General features: G+C 43.2%; 2 protein-coding genes across 4 annotated transcripts in view; one reads left to right on the forward strand and one right to left on the reverse strand.

The window, feature by feature from the left end:
• Positions 1–11157, forward strand: part of SIAE (sialic acid acetylesterase) — a 33515-nt gene extending 22358 nt beyond the window's left edge. For all 3 annotated transcript variants that reach the window (XM_017679486.3, XM_017679487.3, XM_073239561.1), the window contains 5 exons: positions 635–744; positions 1318–1451; positions 7497–7654; positions 8660–8852; positions 9648–11157. In XM_017679486.3, coding sequence (XP_017534975.3) covers positions 635–744; positions 1318–1451; positions 7497–7654; positions 8660–8852; positions 9648–9914 — 862 coding nt within the window. In that variant the 3' untranslated portion in view covers positions 9915–11157. The remainder of the gene's footprint in view (positions 1–634; positions 745–1317; positions 1452–7496; positions 7655–8659; positions 8853–9647) is intronic.
• A 2283-nt stretch (positions 11158–13440) lies between these two features.
• TBRG1 (transforming growth factor beta regulator 1) lies at positions 13441–22459 on the reverse strand. The gene is made up of 9 exons (XM_037000830.2): positions 22092–22459; positions 20335–20405; positions 19462–19694; positions 18746–18882; positions 18318–18461; positions 15411–15508; positions 15042–15152; positions 14460–14602; positions 13441–13799 (listed from the first exon to the last, which is right to left on the reverse strand). Exons 1-9 carry the CDS (start codon positions 22239–22241, stop codon positions 13654–13656), a joined length of 1233 nt encoding a protein of 410 aa, XP_036856725.2. The 5' UTR covers positions 22242–22459; the 3' UTR covers positions 13441–13653.
• Between the last annotated feature and the right edge of the window lie 558 nt (positions 22460–23017).

Raw genomic sequence — 23017 nt, forward strand, 5'->3', positions numbered from 1 at the left:
CAGAAGAGTGGCCTGTGGTAGAGTGGGAGGGAATTCAAGCCAGGCTTCCAGACCTCTGGGAACATGGAAGGAGCAATATACCAGGGGTGTGGGGAACTGGGCTTTCCCATACACAGCCGATGAAAGTATAACTCATGTAAGTGTTCTACAGAGAAGTTACAGAACACGTTCAACTCCTTAAAAAAATATGCCTTTGACCTAGCAATTTCATTTCTGAGAATTTATCTTTAGGAAATAATTAAGAGTGTACAGAATATATAGCTATAAGGAAGCTAATCATGGCATTGCTTATAAAATCAATAAGCTTAGAACAATCTAAGTATCCATCTACTGAGTACTAGTTAAATTAATACCTGTGTGAGAGACTCACAATAAAACACTCTTCCTTTCTGGTGTCAATGATCTTATCTGGAACCTGGGATGGCCTACTCTGAACTCACAGAAAGCTGATGATGCATTTATCCTAGTAAGAACCTGAAGGTGAAAATTCAGAGACTGTTTATATGTTTTCCTGTTAAATAGAGTGATTCAATTTAATTCTGTATTGCTTTCATCAGTTTACCCTAAGTGGATATACACCCATCATGTGATCAGCCACTAGCTCTCTCATGACACTGCATCTTATTGATTTCAGGTTCATTCCATCTGATTCTGTAACGGGTCCCAGTGGGTACTCTGTTCTCTGGAATGCCATGATCCATCCACTACATAATATGACTCTGAAAGGGGTGACATGGTACCAGGGTGAGTACTTGATTTGCTGTTTTTCCATTGTATCAGTTAGCATTTGCTGCATAACAACCAACCCAAGAATTTAATGACTTAAAACAATAATAATTTTATCTAGATCACTATTTCATACATTAGCAGGCAGTTTTTCTGTCTGGACTGCTTCAGCTATTTTCTGCTGGGATCTTGCATGTGTCTTTGGCCATCTGGCAGGGTATCTGGAGCTGGATGACCGAGGGTGGCCTCTCCCTCATGGCTGTTGACTGGGGCCTGTCTATGTGCTGGGGCACCATGGTCCTCACATGGCCTCCCTCCTTCAGCAAGTTAGTTGAGACTTATTTATAATACCTAGCAGTCTTAGGGTTCCATGTGTATTAGGAGAGAGCAAACCCCAAAGTCAAGGTGCTTTTTAAGCCTCTGCTCACATTATGTTTGCTGATGCCACATTGGCCAGAGCAAGTCACAAGGCCAGTCCAGAGAGACTGTAGGAAGGACACCTACCTGAGGGCATGGGTAGAGCTTGGGAGCAATGTGTGGCTGTTCAATGCATCTACCCCAGACTGCTCTTACAATGTGGGTTGTTTATAGGGGAGGCCAATGCAAATTTTAACAGAGACCTGTACAATTGCACATTCCCTGCACTCATTGAAGACTGGCGCCAAACCTTCCACCGAGGCTCCCAGGGGCAGACGGAGCGCTTCTTCCCATTTGGATTTGTCCAGGTATGTGCGGAGAGGAGGAGGGTCTGGGGCACTGGTGTGGGCATGTGCTGTGCAATGCCCTTTCCTGGAATATGTATTCCTTTCCTTGCCTTCACAGTCTGCTGTTCAAGAACAGGATGTAAGAGTTTATCTCAGTTCAGTGATAGGACAATTAAGTCTTTAAAACAAGTTAAATATAACTTTCTTCTTACTAAAAAAGCAATATATGTTCATTAAAGAAATACTGAAATGAGAAGGAAAAAAAGTGAAAACAATAATTTCACAATCTAGAAATAAGCAGACCTTTTCTGTTCATGTATTTTTGAAGAGGGTCCACACCATGACACTGTACCGTAGCCTGTCTTTTCTTTTCATGTCATATTGTGAACATTTTTTCATGCCAATAAATATTACTCTTCAGCACAATTTATGATGATTGCATAGTATTCTGAAATATGGTTGTATTGTAATTTATTTAACTAGTCCTCAATAGCTGGGCACTTAGGTGCTTTGAAAATTTTGCTTTTATAAGCAGTGGTATGTTTATTTCTTTGCAGCTATATCACTGCATACATGCTTAATTATTTTCATTAAGATAAATTCCCAGAAATTAAATTGCTGGATTAAATTGAACATGTCTCCAGATTTTTATATAGAAGTTTATGAATTTGTATAAATTTATACTCTTAGCAATGATGTGTGAGAATATCCACTTCCCCACACCCTCTCTGTCTTGGTGTTATCCCTCCCACCCCCAAGAATGAATCTTGCCTTCTCACTCCCAGCCCACCACACATGTTCTTTGCCTGGAATGGTCTTTCTCTCCCATACATTCCTAGCTAACTTGTTCCAGCCTGGATATCAGTTAGGAACCTTCCATGACTATCAAAGTCGGAGGGGAGGTACCTCCTTTCCTCAGATAGGTGGCTTTTTAGCTCCCTCTCCTTCCCCTTTTTACTTCATGTAGGTTACACACATGACCATATTTTCCTGGAGCACATATACCCAGACCTAGTTGTCAGCAATCATTAAATATGGCCTGACACCCGAATAAAAAAATACATCAAGAGAGACCATACTTACAATGAGCAGCGACTAGTCAGAAAGATTCTGTCAGCCTTGCCTAAAAGGGGTAAACATATTTTAACCAAGCTCATAACCAAGCATTGCCTCACCTGTTTATATGACCGCTCCAAGACCTAGACTTATTAGCAGGGTGGTAGTTGACTTTTCTGGAACATAGGAAATTAAATAGTTAAGGTATTATAAAAATAAGGCCTGGCCTACAGTATAGTAATGGAATAGGCTTAATTGTTTGAATTGCATGTCCCACAGATACCTTCTCACCATCATCCCATCTCCTAAACCATGTCTTCTTTCACCATATTCTTTTTGGAAAGAGATTTTTTTTTTTTTTGAGAGGGCATCTCTCATATTTATCGATCAAATGGTTGTTAACAACAATAAAATTCTGTATATGGAAAGAGATTTTTATAAAACTTCTTTCCACTTATAATTTGTTTATAACCATTTTCTTTTTTATATTTGTTTTGACTTTGGAACTAGATTATTCTGCTCATTATTATCAAAATAGCAACTCCTGCCACCAGTTCTGTATCACTGTTGTTGGAAACTACATTTGGGCTTTTGAGGTTCATTTTTGGTTTCTCAGCCTGTGTACGTGGTGATCTGAGTGTGACTTCAGCCAATTGAAACAAAAAATGTGTCGAATGCTTATTATATGCCATGAACTGTGTGAGGTGCTAGAAGTATAGCATTAATCAGAGGGACCTGCTTCTTGGCCCTTGTGCTGTACAATACAATACAAGTTCCTAGCCTCTGGACTTTAACTTTATCATCATCAGCAAAGATATGCTGGTCACTTGTAGAACAGGGAATATAAAACAGAAAACAGGGAATATAAAAATAGAAAACAGTTCAGAGCATGGATCTGGAGCTAATCTGCCTGGATTCAAATCCCAGCTCTGACACTTCCTTAGCTGTGTGATAGTGAATGAGCTGTGAGATAATGAATAGAGCAATTGTTATTTTAAGTATTTTTATTATCCTCTTTATTACTTTAAGCATTAAGTGAGTTAATCCATGTAAAGCTTGGCATATACCAGATAATGTTAGTGTTTATCATTGTTAATGAGAGAAATCAGCAAATCTGAGGGGCACTTGGTCTGTAAGGCAAAGAGGAACTGGCTTTGTAGGAGCGCCTCTTCTGAAATGATGGTTGCAATAACCTGAGCACATTAGAGATGTAGGACTCGAGCTCAGTGGCTCAGGGCTAGAGACATGCAGCAGAGTCATTATAAAGAGGTGACCTGAAGCGTGGGAGACAAAGAAAAGCAGGAAGCTGGGGACTGGAGCACCTAGGTGTCTGCTTTTTCAAAAAGGCCTTTGGAGGAACAGTGGAACCAACTGCAGACTACAGCGTGCTATTATAAAGTCCTGTGAATGTGGCACTTTCATGTTCTTTGGCTATTACACGCCTTCATTAGCCGCAGTATTGCTACAGAGCACTGTGGGAGACTGAACGGTTCCCTACTGTATCTCAGATTAGGAAAAAGAGGAATTTCACTTGGGAATGGGGGTGTGCTGGTGCCCCCATGTGGCTGTATGTGGTAGTGCAGGCAGTGAATTGCGGCATTTCTCAGCAAACTGCCATTTTGAGACAATGTCTTTGGCTTGAGTGGCTGTTAATAGCATTTCTTCCTGTTGTTCTTCAGGCTAGACTTACCCTCTCTTTCTGGTCATTTGCTGCCATGCTCCCTGTCATGACTCTGGCTAGTGAACAGGGTTCCATTTTCACTTTTCTTCTGGGTGTTGTGTGGGAAGAGGTAGGGTTAGTCACTCCGGGTCTTTTTATTCCCATGTTCTAGTTTTCAGGACATTCCATTGTGAAGCTTCAGCACCTTTTATCATTTTATATCTTACAACCATTTGCCTAAGAGATTTTAATAAGAAGTGGAAATGTCCCCTTAGTTCCTCTCCGTTACTATTGCAGCCTCTCCAGTGTTTCCCTAATGATTTTCTGGTCTTTCTGGAACAACTCAGGAAGCAGAAAACCTCCTCCCTTCAAGGCTCCGTTTGGCTACAATTGTAGGCTTATCTCAGGCATTTCCTGGGCTATGAGTGACAAGAGTGTCGGGAGGAACAGTCTATTCATATTGCAGTTTCTCTGATGGGGACAGATCTTTTTTGAAGTCGAGTCCAAAGGCAACATGCTTGCTTGTTGTCCAGACTATGTCCCAGGTTGCAGTTTGACTGACTGTGAGATCATGGTTTGTAAAGGAGAGATTCTAAGTAGTTCTGAGAGATTGTTGCCGCTCATTGGCTGGAACTGGAGCTAAGAATAAGGTGCTATCTATTTCAGAGAACAGGGTGATATAAGTATCAGAGAGGTAGGCACGAAGAACTACTGGGGACCACATGCATCATAATAGTAAAGAATTTTTCTGGGAGCCTCTGCTTTGCAGGGGTAGAAGTCTATGAACTTCCAGTGGAGAGGGAAGCAAATCCTATTCTCAGTATGGGTGCAGAATCTGACCACCTCTCACTACCCTTACTGCTTCCACGCTAGTCTAAGCCGCCATCGTCTCTTCCTAGAATTGTTGTCTCCTTCCCTGTCTTCCTCCTCTACCCTGTCATCCCCTTTAGGACATTCTCAATCTATCAGTTAAGTGCTCCTTTGAAATATGTGTCATATGAGAAGGCTCCAGTGGTTCCTCCTATTACTGTTGTCAACAAGGCCGTACCTGGTCTGGCCCGCCCTCCATTACCTCTCTGACCGCATCTCCTAATTCTTTGCTTTGCTTACTCATCTCAGGCTGCGCTGCCTGCCTGACTTTCCGAAGCGCACTAGGCACACTCCTACTCTAGGGACTGCCATTTTCTTTGCCTTCTGCCTGGAAAGTCCTTTCCCTAGTATATTAGTTTTCTGTTGCTGCATTTTCAGCAGCTTCCAGCACTACCACACACATTGTTGTCTCTCAGTTTCTAGGGGTGAGGAGTCTGGGCATGCATGGTTGGCCGAGTCCCCTGCTCAGGGCTGCAGTGAAGGTGTTGCACAGGGCTGGGGTCTCATCTGAGGCTTGGAATTTTCCTCTCAGCTCATGTGGCGTTTGACAGAATCCATTTCCTTTAAAGTTGTAGAACAACTGACTTCTTGAAGGCCAGCAGAAGAGAGTTTCTGAGTTCTAGACCCTCTCTTAAACGCTTTACCTGACTGGTTCGTGCTCCCATGAGACTCTTCGTTTTGGTTATTTCGAAGTCAACTGGTAAGAGACTTTACCTACATCTGCAGACTCCCAAGTGGATAATTCAAATGTTACAGATTCTGAGGGATGGACATTATCCTCTGTCTTGTGTCTGATATCTGGTTGGTTGCAAGGTTCTGTCAGTGTGACTTTTAGACTAGTTTATTTCCACTCATCCCACTCCCCTTACTATCCTGGGTTACACCTTTCTCTTTTGTGTCTAGAATATTATAGTAGCTTCTTCACTAATCTGTCTCCTTGCTTTCAGTCTTTTTTCTCACATTAATGTGACCACTAAATGAATCTTTTGAAACAGTCCATTTATCATGTCACTAATCTCAGTGGCTCATTTTAAATGGAGGTGAAATTCACCTACTGTAAAATTAGCCATTTTAAGGTGTTCAGTTCAGTGGCATTTAGTAGATTCACAATGCTCAGCAACCATTACCTTGACAGTGGTTCCCTGTTGCTTAGCAAACAAAGTATAAACTCGGTATAAACACTTGCCTGGTTGTCTTTCCAGCCTTCTTTCCTACATAAATCCTCCTGTCCAGCCAGGTTGCTCCCAGTTTCAGAATCGCTTTGCTCCTTCCTACCTTTGTAACTTATAAGGTTCTGACATGGGAAATATGAGCAGTGCTACTGTAGCGACTTTTCACATATTCTGTGCCCATCCAATTTTTTTTTACATATTGTGAGGTCATATTTTCTTATAATAATGTACTTTTTCTGTTCTAAATGTAGATCACTTGTCTGTGCCACCAATGTAGCATTTAATCCATATTATTTTATAGTATTGTTCATTAACATTTCTTATGTGTAGGCCTGTCTCCACAAGAAAGCTGTGAGGTGCTTGTACTGGTCAGCTACTGCTATGTAACAAATCACCTCAAAGCCCCATGGCTGGAAATACTATTCTTAGAGCTCACATGTCTGGGTAGCTGGGGGGGCTGGTTGATCTCAGCTGAGCTCCAGTGGGTTCTTCTGTATCTCTGGTCAGCTGTGGGGGCTCTGCTCCAGCATGGGGTTGGCTGGAGTGGGTTAAGGTGTGAAGAATTGGGGTCTTTGGTGCAATTTACCACATGTTCGGGGGGAGATTCCTCTCTGCTTCTCTGCAGAGCCTAGCCCTGTGTTGTATGCAGATGTGTCAGTTACATATTGCTTTTTAGTTACCTAAACTACCCCAAAGCTTAGTGGCCTAAAACATCTGCCATTGTATTTGCTCGTGATTCCAGGGATTGGCCAGGCAGGGCTCAACTAGGGTGGTTCCTCTCTGCTCCATGTGATTGTCCACTGAGCTTACTGCTTACATGGCTGCAATTTGAACTGAAGGTTCTAGAATTCACATGACTGGCCCCTTGACTGGATTTCTGGGACATTAAATGCCTCTTTTTCGTAATGATCTTACAATTTTCAAGGCCCTTCTCTCTCTGCATAATGTCTCCAGCAGAGAAGCTAGACTTTATCTGGCTATCTCAGGGTTCCAGGGGAATGGAACCAGGAAGCAAACACTCAGAAGCTACACAGCATCACTTCTGCTGTGTTGTTGGTCAGAGAAAAGACAGGTTTAGCACAGATCGGTGGGAGGAGACAGGGGTGCCGCCTCTTGAGAGGGGTGGCAGTTACCTTGCGGCATGTGCGATGAAAGGTATTCAGCCATGATGGTAAGGAGCTCAGGAAATACTTGTGGAATGAACATTTGAACAAAGGAGAGAAGCAGAAGCAGGGTCTGCCTGTGAAAAAGACTCAGTGTAGGATTCTGATACAATACAGTTCTGATGCAACCATCTCTACTTTCTAGTTATCTTCATATTTGTCTGGTGCAACTTCAGACGATCAATTTCCCCAGATCCGGTGGCATCAAACAGCAGACTTTGGCAACGTCCCCAACCTCAGGATGCCCAATACTTTCATGGCTGTAGCTATGGATCTTGGTGATAGGAGCTCACCTTTTGGCAGGTATGAGTCCTTCTCAGGCTTTGCTTGAGCAGTAATATGTTTTTTGCTTTGGCTTCCACTCTGATGCTCACCTGTGAGGGGCCAGAGTGGGTGGGCTAAGGATTGGACCTTAGAAGCACTGTCTAGCAACCATTCAAGCTTGGATGTGCTGCAGTAACAAAAAGCTCTCAACATCTCAGTGCCTTGACGCAACCAAAAATTATTTCTTGTTCATACTGCATGTCCAGAGAAGGTCAGCAGAGAGGCTGTGCTCATCACAGCCATTCACAGGTCCAGAGTGACAGAGGCTCCATGTTGATCTGTGCTTCCAGTCACCTTGAAGTCTCACCCTGGCAATCAGTGCTTCTACCTGGAAGCAACACAAGCCACTTCTGCTCATATTACGTCAGCCAAAGCCAGTCATACGGCCACGCCTAGCTTCAGGGAGAGCAGGAAGTGGGGTTCTCTGTGGACTCAGAGGAGGCGTAATGGAGTATTTTTGAGTAGCCCTGATGACTACCACACAGTAGCTATAGGATCTGCGGGGATTTCAAATGTAAAATGGGGCCCTACACATAATATCTGGGTCACGTTAGGAGCATAAATGGACATTCGTTTTTGAATGAGTGAATATTCACCGAATGGACAAATAAAGCCTGGAGTGGCCAAGTAAGGAACAGCTGATTCAGATGAAACCCGGGACTTGCAGTGGTTGGAATGGTTTCATGAGTTGGCTCTCCGAGGGCTGCTGCAATTCCTTCCCTCCTCCCTCTCCTGCTTCCACCCTCTCTCCCTTTATTCCTTCCTTTCAAGTCATCTGTTATTTCAAGGTTCCCAACTTAGGGAAGGCCCAGAGCCCCGCCCATGGTCACCATTCACCATTTCTCTTAAGCTGACAAGCCACTGAACCCTGGCTATTTGTTGACTCTATTCTCACCTTCTGAAAAGGTGCTTTGCATAAATTATTATATATTAAAGTGTGGTGATGAAACCAAACCCCAAATTCTCTTTCTCTTCACCCCGTAGCATCCACCCTCGTGATAAGCAGACTGTGGCGTATCGGCTGCACTTAGGGGCCCGTGCTGTGGCTTATGGTGAGAAGTTGATCTTCCAAGGACCATTGCCTGAGAAGATCGAACTCTTGGCTGACAAGGGGCTGCTCAACCTCACGTATTCCCAGCAAGTCCAGGTGCAGAGGCAGGACGACAAGATATTCGAGGTGAGAAGAGTAGCACGGCGACAGGGGTCCATCCTGAATTGGGAGTCAGCTTCCCCCACAGAGAGGCACATCTCTTGAAGTGTAACATTTCTATGAGGCAGGTCTTAGCTTGTGGGAGCTGGGTTTATCTCAGAGGGGCCAATCAGCAGCTACTGATTCATTTGCTCAGAGACGATTCTGATAGGACACTCAAGGGAGGGAAAATGCGTCCATATTAAAATGATGCTCCTCTTGTGTCTCCCTCCCAGAGCAACCATGTGTGCTTCTGGGAAGGACCTGCAGCTTACTAGGTCAGCTAGTGAAAGGATCCTTGCTGCAGGGGGTCAGCTCAGCATTGAACCTCTGGATACTGGATGTTCCCTTCACTGGATGGCTTCTGCCTTGGGCAAGGCTTCTTACCCAGAGTTCCTTTGTGCACCTCCATTCCTCAGCTGCTCTGGGGGTGACAAGGAGGAGCGGCAGCAGCATTGCTTCACCCAGCTCCTGCCTGCTGTGTCTGGAGGGAGGGATCCTGACAGAATGTGCAAGGGAGCCTTCTTTATCATGACGCTGGTCTCCCTCAGTAATTTAATGTCTTACTGATTTATCTATCACATGAACATTATTATCAACCTGTGCCTGTGCTGATCAGACCCCACCTGGACTGAGGTTTGTTGTGGTTATTGTAGGAAATGGGTCCTTGGCTAAGAAGGGCTCCTTCTCTCCCTTCTAGTCCATCTGAAAGAGCAGTTCCCAGGCTCTTGGAACATTCTTCTAATTGACCTAACTACTCTTACGTTATGCCTCTCTTATTAGGTCTCATGCTGCAGCGACCATGCGTGCAAGTGGCTTCCAGCTCCCATGAGCATTTCCTCCACTCAGACCCTGGCCCTGAATATCCGTTCTTGTCGTGGTGCTCTGGGTGCTGTTCGCTACGCCTGGACCACGTGGCCTTGTGAATATAAACAGTGTCCCCTATACCACCGCAGCAGCACCCTGCCGGCGCCTCCCTTCACTGCTCTCACTACAAACCGCATCCCTGGTCAGCACAGCAAGTTGCGAAGTGACTTAGTGGCAGTATGATCAGATTTTAAGACACAAGTGTGGATCCTTTAGCTTTGGGCATTTAGGAGTTTAACCTCTGTGACAACTATTGCTTTTAAAGTAAATTAACAGAAAAGCCTCACTGGACAGCTCCCAGGAACATTTGGCTGTTTCTATATTCTGATGGGCCATGGCTGGTGGGCGAACAGCATACTTGCCTTTTGTCCCCTAGTTAGTCCAGGTGTCTGTACTGGACTAATTCCTAAGTGCAAACTGAACCTCAGTGCCCTTCACTTCCCCTATTGTCAGGAGTTCAATGTCTAACACTTTTGTCTCCTTATATCCAGAATTGTGGAGACTCAGGGTTGGAAGACATTTCAAGGTCATGTAGGTCAGATAGTATTTACGTGTTCTTCACAAAATCTGACAAGTGGTTATTGAATCTCTGTATGAAGTCTCCATTCTAGACTTCCCAAGTTTTTCCTTATGTGGAACTGATATCTCTCCCACTATACAGCAGTGTTTCAGATGCCTGAACATAACCCTGTGTTCTTTCTAAGCCAGAAACAATTTTATTCCTTCAGTCTAAGTTATGATAATATGAATGGTAAAACAAACCCGACCCAGGAGGGGGCCACAGGCTTGGGAAAACGTCAGTAGAGGTCACTGAGAGGCAATGGGGTAGAGTTAAATATAAGTCTCAGGCTCCTTAAAGATAAGAGATTTAAATATAAAAAGGATAATCCAGATGGAAGGAGAAAGTGAGACTGAAAGCAAAGCTACATGGTAAGCATCTAGAAAAATAATCCAGATGGGACTGTGTGAAAGAGGGCTTTTGTGTGTACTGTTAAGATCAATGCCATTGGCTGATTAAAAACAGCCAACACCACTTGATAACTGTGCTATCTATTGTAGCAGTTGGAAATAAAAGTATAATCATTAGTGATATGTATATATTTACATCCAGTCAAAACTGGGTTAGGAACAGGCTTCTGAATTATTCTTGGAGGCATGAGAAAGGAGTACAACAGATCTCTGAGCGGCTCCCATCCCATGATGTGAAATGACTACCAAAGCTCTACGCAGCGCTCTGTCCCTCCTGCCCCGAGTCCTGGTGCGGCTGTCGACAGCATGAACTGTCAGCGCCAGGATTTTGTTTAGCAAAACACTACAACTATGTGCAAGGAGCTTTGGTTCATCTGAGGACTTCCTAGTGTACAATTAACTCTGAACACCCATGCTTTGACCTCTTATGCACCTGCGTCTAATGGGAACTACAAACCTAGTACGAGACAGACTCCTGAAAAAACGAATTCTACCTGCGCCCCTCCCTCCCCCAGTGTACTTACACCCACGGGCCGGTCCAACTTGGAGGCAGAGAGAAGCCAGGTTCCCTTCACCCCACCAGGAACCAAGTGTGCACAGGGTGAAAAATGAGGTTTAGGTAGTGGAGATACTGATGAAAAGTCATGTGGAAGTTAATTTATTTTTAATGGTTGAATGATTTAAAACATTCTGTAGGAATTCAGTTTATTTCCCAAATGAAAGTAACTATACTGTTTGAAAAATGAAATTCATAATTCTTGTAGATTTGGACACTAACAATAAGTATAAACAAACAAAAATCACCTCCAAATTCACTGTTTGGAGAGAAACAGTATTTTGGTGAACATTGACTTGATTTGTTTGCATTATATTTTAGACATTACTTGCTATATTATTTTGTAATGTTTTTGACTTATTCTAGTAAAATTAATTTTCCCATGTAAGTTGAATATAGTTAGTGTTTCAATTTGTGGGAGACCCACACCTTATTTAACCAATATCCCATTAGTGGACATACAGGTTTTTTTCCTGATTTTTCACTAGTAAACTGTGATAAATATTGCATGTGAACATCATATCATACTTCTTTAGGGTCCTTAATGTAGACTAACAGATTTAAGGAAAAAATATTTACCAATTTTGATACCTATAGCTTAACCTTCTCAGAGGATTCAACAGCTTACATTTCCACCAACGTATATCCCATTTCTCTCTCATTCTCATTGACACTGTGTATTACCAAGTTAAAAAAAAAATCTTTAAATAGCCAGTAGATGAAAAGGTACTTTAAGTATACTAGGGCAGTGTTTTTCAAGTTTTTAAAACAATGATCCGTAGTAAAAACATTTTATGACATTCCATGCATCCCCATATATGTGTACGCATGTGTGGTATTTATATACATACATACCTATACACTACAGTTGAAACCAAAGTTTAAATTTTTCAACATGCAATGCATTCAAATGTTCTAATTGTTTTAATTTTAAAAGATGCAAGTCTTAACTCCTAAGTTTAAGAACAACGGATGGGTTGAGATTTGTAATTGGCAAAACATTGCTCTAGCACAGCTACAAAGTGAAAACTCATTAAATAGCGCACTAAATTTTTTTTAATGTCTTCTTTAAAATTAGGCCTCTCTCTTTTTACTCAGACTGTAATAGAATTGAAAGATATTTGCTGTATGATAAAAGCAGCATGTATCAATCCTGTGTAAATACAAATATGTTCAGGCAACTTATGCAGAGAAAGACAAAAACATTAAAACTAACAACTCTGATAATCCCCTTTTAATTCCTGATTTGCTGTTATCCAAATTTTATTATTTATTTTGTATTGCAAAAGCTATATAAACTTATAAAAGGACTGTAATTGTCATAAAATCACTACTTCTCCCTCTAGTGTCTGATCCATAGAGCGGCCAGTGGTGCGCTTAAAGGCTGCTGACTGATCCCCTCCCTCCTCCGGCCAGATTTCTCCTCATCCCATCTGTGATGGCCCCGGTCAGCAGTTACGAGCTGGGCACAGTAACAACCCCGTTCTCACCAGCCCTTCCCCATTCTTGAATCCTGGGTCTTCTTGCTCCGCTCCGTTCCTGCCAGCCCTGGCACCTGGCCGGGAGGGCAGTGAGGACATCCCGTAAGGCAGGGGGCAGTGGTACTGGTCTGGATTAGGTGATGTGATAAACCTCCACCTTCAGGCCATAAGCAGGGTCCAAATATTTCAGTTGCACAGAATATGGAGATCTGTTGTTCCACGGTTAAAGAAATGATGGGTGCGTCTTAGGGAGGGTGGGAGCCAATCCCCAATCATGTTCTATCTACATTTGTCTTACTATGTCATCTCAATGTATTTAGCTAAAAGCACATTCTCCCATAGGAACTACAAAGGTTAATAAGGAACCAAGAAGTGCTAAAGAGGACTTCTGGATTTCCTGGAAAGATGTGTCAAATATGAAGAAAAGACGAACAATGAGTGGTCTTGGCCTAAACCCTCCAGCGAGGGGATTAGCAGGATCTGGGTCTGAGGATGCTTCAGGGAAGTAAAGCAGCAGCTTTGGTTTCAGGGGCTGGGACTTCACATTCTGTGAAATAGGATCAGAATCAAGGGTAGACGGTTGTCAGAATCTTACTATGTCCCTTGTGAGTCAGCAGCCATCTCCTTCGTTTATAAAAAACTTAAGTTTACTCTGCCTCAGGCAGAGCTAAATGAAAAAGATACTCTGATTACAAGATGAAAATCAGCAGAATTGTCAAGAGAACTTTATTACTAAAAATAAAACAGCTGAAGTTTTTCCCAGGGAAAACTGTCACCATGGGAACCTCCATAACAAAATGTGTTAATTTATTTTCTTCTTCACTCTTTAACTGCTGCCTTCTTCCATATATTCTAAGTTTTTAGCTTAAGTTAAAAAATTCATTATGATGAAAACGATGTGCTGACCCCTTCTTGTTCATTCGGAAGACTGAGTTGGGCTACACTGTGACGGAGAGCTCAGGTGCCGTAGGTGAGAACCTACCAAGGGTGTGTGCGTCAGGAACATGGGCGGGTACGAAGACACAAAGGCTGCAGGCTGAAGCTCTGGGAGATCCAAAGATCCTGGAGAAAAAAATTTAAGTTCCACTCTTGCCTGGGAATCTCAGGAAACTGATCAGGCATACATATGGCCTTTCAATTCCTTAACACCCTTGAATCTGGCCGTCCAATTCTGCCTTTGTTTGGTAAGACAGGACAGATACTTACCTTTACAATGAAGAAATCTGTGGCTGAGGCAGATTAAGTAACTTGCCTAACGTTATACAGGATATTTGGAAAGACTAAGAATTTTAATTCTATTTTCTTTTTTCTAGTCCAGAGTTCTCCTATATGACCCCATTCCAGATCCCCTGCCGCTCCACTCGTGTGAGGGAATCCATGGAACACAGGCAGGACAGGGGCCATAATCTCATTTGAAGTTTTAAGTCCTACACAGGAAACCTGCCCCTGGAGTCCTGCTTAGGTCTTATGTTACAAAATGAGAAAGCCTAGTTTCCCAGTGGGCCCTGCCTTACTGGGATGGCAGCCTCTCTGTGACTTCTGCGAGCACTGCCAGGGAGCTATGCAGGGCAGCAGAGCCTCCCGACTCAGGAGTCCCCACACTGGGGCAGTTACAGCTTGTATCACTGCCCAGATATTTGGGGTACTCAGCTATGAATGAAGAGGGGAGGCGAGTGTACAAATGGCCAATTTTCAAAGCAGAAAGATAAAATTAAGAGATACCATGTGGAACGGGATCATTATGATCTTCATCAAAGGTTTGTCTCTGAAAGGCTTCAAAACTTATAGCTCCATCGTTCTCCGGCAGTCCCTGGGGTAGCTGCCCATCTCCAGGTTTGCACACATCAAATCTCACCCACTGGTAACTGTAGGTTCAAAGGGAATCGTTATTGAGAGCTGTCTGTTAGCCACGAACCATTCTCACTTCCAAAGGGATCAGGCATTTTTTTCTGTAGATCTCTTCCGTATAAAGCTACAGAACATATTAACTAACAAAAAGGCTAAAAAGATAGAAAGGCATTTTTAATGACACATTATTCTGCGGGACTTCCCAACCAGTTGGTTGTCACACGGTACACACAGAAAATGACAATAATTAGAGTACAGTGGGGTCCTGGCTTCTGCTTACCTGTCTGGAGGGCTAAGAGGACCAATACTGGGGTGCACTGGTTGAGCACCCAGCATGCCTTACACACAGAAGCAGCTCAGTAAGTCTGAATGAGCAAAGCAGTAACTGCTGGTTGAGGTCCCTGGCCCACCAATCATGGTCCTTCTCTCTGGCACCATGGATTTGACCACACTTACTTGACACATTTTCGAGCTCCGGGACAACTCTGGATCAGGTTGTGGATGGCTGGATGAGAAAACCCAAAGAAATCAGCTCCAGATGGAAGGAGGTTGGGCATTTGTTTTCCCCTAAATAGGAGAAGTAGCGTTTTAGTTTGAGAGTTTAAAGAGGAAGAGAGAATGAGTTGAGGAATGGAATGTGGCTATGAACACAGAGAATAAGCTTTCTTGACTTGGATACACTGGAGACTAGCTGCCAAGACATCCAAAGGATGCAGGGTAACTGTCTATAAAACGAGGATCTCCATTCACTAAAAGCAACAGAACAGATCTCGCTGTACCGGAAGTGATCTTTTTCGACTGTTCTCAACCTGCTGATGAACTTACATAGTAGCACTTATGGTCTTGAGCAGTTCTGCGTGACAGGCGTCTACGGAGGAGCTCACAATGGTATTCTCAGGGTCATCCTCAGGAACAATTTCAAACTGAGAAGGATAAAGAAGCGATCAGATCAATCTTTGAGGAGGAGGTAGTGGAGAGAAAGTCACACACTCCTGTGACTACTTCACTCTGAAACGTGAAGCTGCCTCGAAGCACACTAGGAAGGGGGAGCAACTTCCCAGAGTCCTGTTAAGAATCCAAGCAAATCCAAGAAAACAAAGTCCTCTGACTATTTCAATTCTGTATACCTTGCTGGATTCTTCTTCAGAGGACAACAATTATTTGCATAATTACACACCTTTCCAGACCCTTTCCCATCCACTTACATCTGTAAGTACAAATACAAATGTCATTTTAAAAACAAATGAGATCACCATGTAATTTTAGGTTCACTTTATATACCTAGGAGAACAAGCCATTGTGCCTGCAAACCGTTGTTATTTCACTTCATTTTATTTTTGAATTGCGAAGTATCTTGAATATCTATAAAAATAAATTGTAATACTGAGGAATTTGTGCGAAGTATTTTTGTAATAAACATTAAATGGTCAATTCCATGACCAGTTTTCTAGAAAGTTCAGTGAATATTTGCAAGTAAAAATATTTCTGTAACAAGTTCTATTTAGCAATTAAATTCCTTGGCTAGTTTTCTATAAAGTTCAGTTAAACAGTTTCCAGTTTTTCAATGTTTAACCGAATTATTCCAAACAGGTTTCTTTTCTGTATATATATATAAACAGTAATGTGCATTACTCATCTTTTTTTAAATTTTATACTGAGTCCAGTTTTTATCACTGTTAGTTTTCTCTTGTGGTTTTTATTTCTTTTGATTCAGTTTTAGTGTCAAATTTTGGAGATCTTCTAATTTTGTCAATAATAATGTTGTGAGTAGTTTTACTCAGTGGTGGTTTTTTATGTCAACCAATGACGTGTGCTCCAAGCGTAAGATATTGACAGTTTGCATTTATTTCTCAGCTAATTCATGAAAAAACTGAGTAATATTCATCAAATATTCCAGGGCTGCTCTGTTATTTGGTGTTGCTCAAGCCAACTCCAATCTTCTATATTGTGGGCAGACCATCTTATTTGAGCAGAGCAATTAAGTGCCAAAATGTCTTATTTTGGGTTTGGAGATGTTTCCCTGTTAGTATGTATAAATCTAAATTATTTTTGTAACTGGTATATTATTACAAAGGTGGATGTATTTTAATTTTTGGCCATTTTCCTATTGATAGGTATTTCAAATTTGCACATTTAGGAAATACTAGAATGCCTAGTATTCTGGGTCAAAGGATACACGTTAGAATTATTGGTATTTCAACCAAGCTGCTTTGCAAAGACTACAAATCTCCACTCCTAACGCATAATTGTTTTCCTGCACCTTGGCCAACACTGGATATTATCAATCTCTCTGATGTATGCCTATGAGCAAAGTAAGATCTTTTTTTTTTTTGCATTTCCCTAATTACTAGAGAAATCCACTCCTAGCCATCTGCACTGTTTCTGTGAAATGCCAGTTTTATATGATTGATTTCTTAGACCGCAGGAGCACTTTATCTAGGTATTAATCCACTGTTGGATATTTCCTTCCTGTTTGTTGTTTGAGTTTTACTTTGATTACGGTACCTTTTGCCATTCGGAAGTGTTTAAATTTTTACTAGTCAAATTTGTTAACTACTCCCCTTTAAAACATCTACATTTCATGTCTTAGTATAGAAAACCTTTTCACCTCACTCTAAGATTAAAAATATTCTTCTATATTTTAACATATTTATATTATAGACAAATGGATGAAATAGACCATCTGGACACATATTCAAGCATTGTATGTGTTTAGTATATACTAAGGTCACTTGATGTTATTTGGAAAAAAAATTTAAAAAACCCACAATGTACTTGAAGATAATGTCCACACGGTAAGTTAATGAGACAAAAAAAGAAAATTGAAAACCCCACAAACTCTTCTTTTTCAAAAATACCTTGGCTATTTGTCTTTAAGGAAACTAATAATCAGTTTGTCAGTTTCCATTAAAATTCTTTAGGATTTTGGTTAGATTTGCATTGAATTTAATAGATTTGTTAAAAACACCAGTTAAAAATACCGGCACACTGCTTCTATACTGAGTGCGTCTATTGGAGCCCTTTCTAAAGAGACCTGCCACATGCCAAGGTGGTGTGAACCCTCAGACATGTCTAACAGTGCTCTGATCAAGACGGGGGCTCTAACCAAGGTTCCTCACCTTGCTTCTACCTCCTTCCACCCAATTTTCTAGCCATCTGTAACATCATCAGACAGTGAAGACTAAAGTCTGAAAAAGGTCTATTTTTTTCCCAGTGATCAGACGTGATAATTGGAGAAAATGGACTGCCTTGCATCATAGCACCGAGAAAGATGAACAGAGTTATTTAATAAGACTGGGATTCAGGTCTCCCAGGTCCTTAAAAGTATGTGCAGTCAGAAATGAATATGCAGTTTCCCTGCTACCTCCATTTTTGTCCTACTTGAAACGGCAGTTTCCAGCTAATCTTCCCCCGTATACAGGCCTGCACTTAACATATACGCAGGCTTGCTCAGGCCTCACAGCCTCCGTACTGACAGTAGAAGCAGCATGTTTCAAGGGAAAGGGTGTGAGTGTAAGCATCACACATAGATTCATACCCCAGCTCAATCAGCTGGTAACAGAAGTGTGACTTAAAGCCAATCACTTTCCTGCATTTCAGAGTTACCCAAAAGGTGATTACACAGTATCTGCTCTAAGTGTCAGAATAAGCAATACATATTTAGTAACTGTCAATGTTCTCCCCCACCCCCGCAAAAGAGAGAAGCATAGTATTTGTTAGTAGAGTGGGTACCTGAGGATGCAGACCACCATCCTTGATCTGACAGGTATACAGACTCTTCTGGCTTGGGCATGTCATGCTGGCATACAGCCGAGTACTGCAGTAGCCCACAGGGTAGATGGTACTTGCATCATGGAAGCCAGGACGGTCGGTGATCTACAAAGAAAGACTTCCTCAATCTATGACTGAGGTCACTGAGGATTTAGCAGCCCAGTGTATGGTGGTGGCCGTTAGAGCCACTTGGGGGCTGCAAAGAGGAACTCAACTCACGGACAGCGTGTAGGCTGCATAGCCAGCAAAACTGGCCTGGTTTCCCAGGGACTGGAGATTGTCTGGGGTCGGTGTGGGTCAGCGAGAGGCTGCTGCTCATGGGTACAGGGGGCCTCAACCCCGTCCCGTATTTCTGCCTCTCCTCTCTATACGTCGCTGGTCTCACTCACCTCCCCCAGGCTATATACTGTCAGACCCCCCAGTCCGATGGGGAACACAGGCCGTCCTGAGGGATCCAGGGCAATGGGCTGAACCAGCTTGCGAGCACCTCCCTCCATTTTCTTTTTCTTGGATGTTTTCTTCAGAACTGAAACGCAAATCTGGGGTCACCCACTTTAGGCCCCTCGCAATGCTGAGGGGAAGGGAACAATGTACATGTGAAAGCTGAGCGTGATAAGCCGATTCTAGTTGTACACACTCACTGAAGGGGCACATGGGACTTTCCCCCAGAGTCCTCAGCAGCCTTCTAACCCTCCCATCTAGCAGTAACCAATTTTAATACTAGTGCTTTGGACCTAAAAGCCTTATACTTTATAAGGCCTCTTACTTCATTTAAAAGATCAGCAAATTCCCAAGCCATCCATGTGCTCAAAAGGCCCCCCAGCCCATTCCACTGCCTCTAGGAAAGACTGAACTGAAGGGAACCCAGGGTTGGGGAGTGGGAGAAGGGGGAGGCCTCCTTTGCATTTAACCAAGTCTAATTGGAATTCCCCCACCCAAAGTGGCCCTAATACAAGGGCTTTTCAAGAGCTATTAGGGCTGCCCAAGGAGTAGGTGACAGTTTGAGTGTATCTGTGGCCATGTGTATCCATCCGTCAGTACCAGATCTTTGTCATTAGTGACTGTGCCAGCCACTGGGGCAACTGATACCCCCTCAACAAGATACCTTCCAGTTTGTTGTTCTCTTTGCCTTTTTCTTTTTTCTCCTTCTTGGATTTCTTCCCAAATGGTTCCTCAGCCCCAGTGCTGGGCCCAGAAGTGGGCCCAGCTCCCTGTATAGTTCCCACAGAACTGGCCACACCGTAAGTCAGGGGCAAACTGGAGCTGTGGGAAGGAGCTGCAGCCTGTACTTCCCCTTCAGTTAGAGCCTGAAGCTGGAGGAGCTTCTTCAGCAGGTACCTGAGGTTGGGAGGGAAAGGGAGCAGAGGTATGAACTTCTGCTTTATCTCAATTCAATATTTTACTCAAGTGCAGGATAAAGCTAGAATATACAAAGATTATTGCACTCACAAAAATAAGGTGCTTAATTGGACCCTGGGAATAATGAAGCTTCAGAGGATTAAACCTCCACAAGCCGAAGAGGAGGATTGTAGCTTGTCTCTTTTATATCTGGAGGGTTCCTCAACCTTGATACTGGAAGGTGTTAGGCTTCTGAAGGGCACAGACCATGACTGTATATATACCAACTGTGCTCTGCACAGAGTATTACATCCTGAATAAATATTTGTAGAATGAGAGACATTCTACAACCCTTTTTCATCCCTATTCTGTTATTCCATGGCTTTTATAATTGGGGAGTGATAATAATAACTTATTAGATGTGGCAAGAAAGATGAATAGCGTTGCCGTCTTGTCACCGCGGTCCAACACGCTTGGGTAAACAGGAGCCAGAATCAGAGGTGGTGAGCTTCTCCTCACTCGGTCACTAGCCCATGGGCTGTATAATGCACAGAAATTCCACTGGAGAAGAATCCCCAGAGCAATAAGACCAAATCACTCACTAAAATGTGGTTCTGAACACAAAATGAAGCCAGCTCACCGTCTTTCTTCTTTTGCTTTAATAAATTTTTCTTCAAGACGAGCAATCTCATCACAAATAGCAGCATTTTCCTTTAAGAAAAATTTTGAATAAAATCACATAAAAAAAAGATCAAAGTATTATAGAGGGAAGAGGAGCTATATTTCACACCAAAGAAGACTGTGTTACTGGATGAGAAGGTAGAGCTAGTGTACCATATAGACAAACTATAAAAAAAACAGTAGATAGGGGTGGAGGCAAGTTCTGCTATTGGTGCTGTCATTAATTTATGGAAACTGGGACACTTAACTGAAAAGGGGGTGCTATTAAGGATTATGCCGGAACAATATGGTAAACTTGGGCTGTCCTAGGCAAACCAGGCCACAGCCACCCTAATTCATGTAGTCTCTGGCAGATAAATGGGTAAACTGCTTAAATCCATAGATGCTTAAATTTAATCCTTATCAATATAACAAATATCCATTTCTAAGCACCCTGACTCCCGTGGCACTGACAAAGCTAACCTAACCCAAAGCATTCCACACAATAAAAAGCATCCGTGTAGTTTTCTTAAAAACAAAAACTGGATGGAACAAACTCAACCCTAGTAGGCAAAATTCTTAACTTCCTAATCTACTTATGTGTATTCAAGCATCATTGTTCTTTATGGATGACTCTCTTTTCCAAACATCAGCCCCAGTAGGAATGCTCTAATCCAGATGTTCCATTGGTGGGACCTCAAACCCTGAATATTCAAAACAATATCCCTTTTCTTCATGTACCTGATGGGCCCAACATCCTTTTAATAACATACGTTCCAAGCATTAGGAGCCTTTGCCCCGTAGAGATCAAAAGAAAGACTTTTGATCTCTATATATACCAAGTTCTCTTAATTCTACTTTTCTTCTCTTTAGTGCACATAGCAAGTGCTAAAAAAACGTTTTTTGGAATTTACGTTTTAATTTCCAAACCTTTCCTTATGCTTCCAAAAAAGCTGAGAGATGTTCAAGCTCTTGGTAGAAAGAGGAGGTCAAGTGGAGGAGAAACAGACGTGCGTGGACATCTGAGGACTCCCCTCCCTATTTGCAAGCACTGAAGCAAGCTTGAGCAAGCCAGAATATTGTAACAGCAAGTTGTGGCAGGCAAACCAGTTCATTCACTCAATAAATCCAATGCCCTACAATTAAAGGATGGCAGATACACTAGGGAGACTCAAATGAGGTCAGGAGGTGGTAAATTATTCAAAGCTTCACGTGCCTGTTTAGGGAAGGAGTCAGTTATGGGTACACGGAATGCTTAGGAAACAGGCTGCTTAGTGAAAGTAATAAAGAAACCAGTCTCAAGAAATATAAGCTGGAGTCAGGGTTCTGACATAGTGCCCTTGAGCAAATTCTTTTTCTGGGCCTCAGTGTGGTCATTTAAAAAATAGTGCCTCATTCTCAGGGTTCTCTGGAGAATCAACTATTTTCCAATAGCTCTGCGGTAGTAAAGATAAGGACTAAAACTTACTGGCACATCTTTCAAGTACCAAGCACTCTACTTTCCCCATCTAATCTTCACACCTCTGCAAGGATGTTAGTAGTTTTCATGCACATGAGGAAATAAGTTACAGAAATTACCTAATTAGTCCAAGGACACAAGGCTAACTAGAAGTAACGTATGCTGCAAAAGCTAACTCTGTTTATTACTTCTGTCATTCTGGGAAGGAGTACAGTTTGGGGAAAGCTTTCGCGAATTAGGAGACTCGAGACGGAGAAAGGCTGAGCGGTAGGACTCACAAACACCGTGGCTTTGGCCGCTTTGCGCAGCCGCAGGTACTTGAGCCGGTACTTCTCGTTCTGGCTCTTCTTCGGGAGCTTTTTCATCCTGGCCCTGCTGGACTGCGGCGGGGCCCGCGGCGAGGAGGCCAGGCCGCTCAGCAGGCTCATGGTGCGGCCCCGCTACGGGGGCTCAAGGGCGCGGCCGGCATCAGTTCCCGGGCCGGGCAGCAGGCGGGGGCGCGGGCTTCGTGTTGTCTGGGCCGGCGGAACCGGCCTCTAGGAGTCCATCTTTCCAGAACGTCCCCAAAGCGGACAGCGGGGTCACATAACCCCAGAACGGAGCACCGGCAGCAGGGACTCCCAGCGCTTCCGCATCTGCCTCGGAAGTAAGTCCTGCCCGGAAGTTACGTAAAGGCGGTGGCAACGGGTAACTTCCGGGGGCGTGAGGGTTGGGTGGCCGTGGCGGGGCGGCGGGCCGGGAGAAGGTGGGTTTGGGTGGTGGGCGGTGGTAGGTGGTAGGGTCGGCGGTAGAAACCGGCCTCAGTCATCCGCGTCCGTGCTTTTAGCTGGGTATTCTTGCCCAGCTAAGGCACGAACAGCAAAAATCTTCCCAATGCCAATCTCATACCCGTTCTCTGCAGCCCATTGAGGCTCAGCCCCAGTTCACACTTGAGACCCGTCTTCCCGGACTCTGGGACGGGCTTGACCGCGAGTGCTGGGACTGCCTGCCGCTCTCCTTGAGAAAGCTCACATATTTCTCTAGTTAGTGCTGTTTTTAGTAGGATCTGGGATTATGCTGGTGAATAGAAAAAAGGCCCCTGCCTCTCAGGTTAGAATCTAGTAGGGAAGATAGAAGGTTTAACAAGCAGTTTTAATAACATGCTAGCCCTAAGTAGGCAGAGGTAAATATTTGCTTAGTGAAACCCAAAGTAAGTTTCTATACC

The sequence above is a fragment of the Manis javanica genome, chromosome 6, assembly GCF_040802235.1.
Source record: "Manis javanica isolate MJ-LG chromosome 6, MJ_LKY, whole genome shotgun sequence".
NCBI lineage: Eukaryota > Metazoa > Chordata > Mammalia > Pholidota > Manidae > Manis > Manis javanica.

What these genes read in the sequence shown, in the direction of transcription:
- TBRG1 (XM_037000830.2), bottom strand. Translation starts at nt 22,241, where the DNA reads ATGAGCCTGCTGAGCGGCCTGGCCTCCTCGCCGCGGGCCCCGCCGCAG. An exon ending in ATGGTGGTCTGCATCCTCAG is followed by an intron (nt 15,509 to 18,317) that starts GTACCCACTCTA and finishes TATCCTTCTCAG; the next exon opens with TTTGAAATTGTTCCTGAGGA. An exon ending in GGAGCTCGAAAATGTGTCAA is followed by an intron (nt 14,603 to 15,041) that starts GTAAGTGTGGTC and finishes TTGAACCTACAG; the next exon opens with TTACCAGTGGGTGAGATTTG.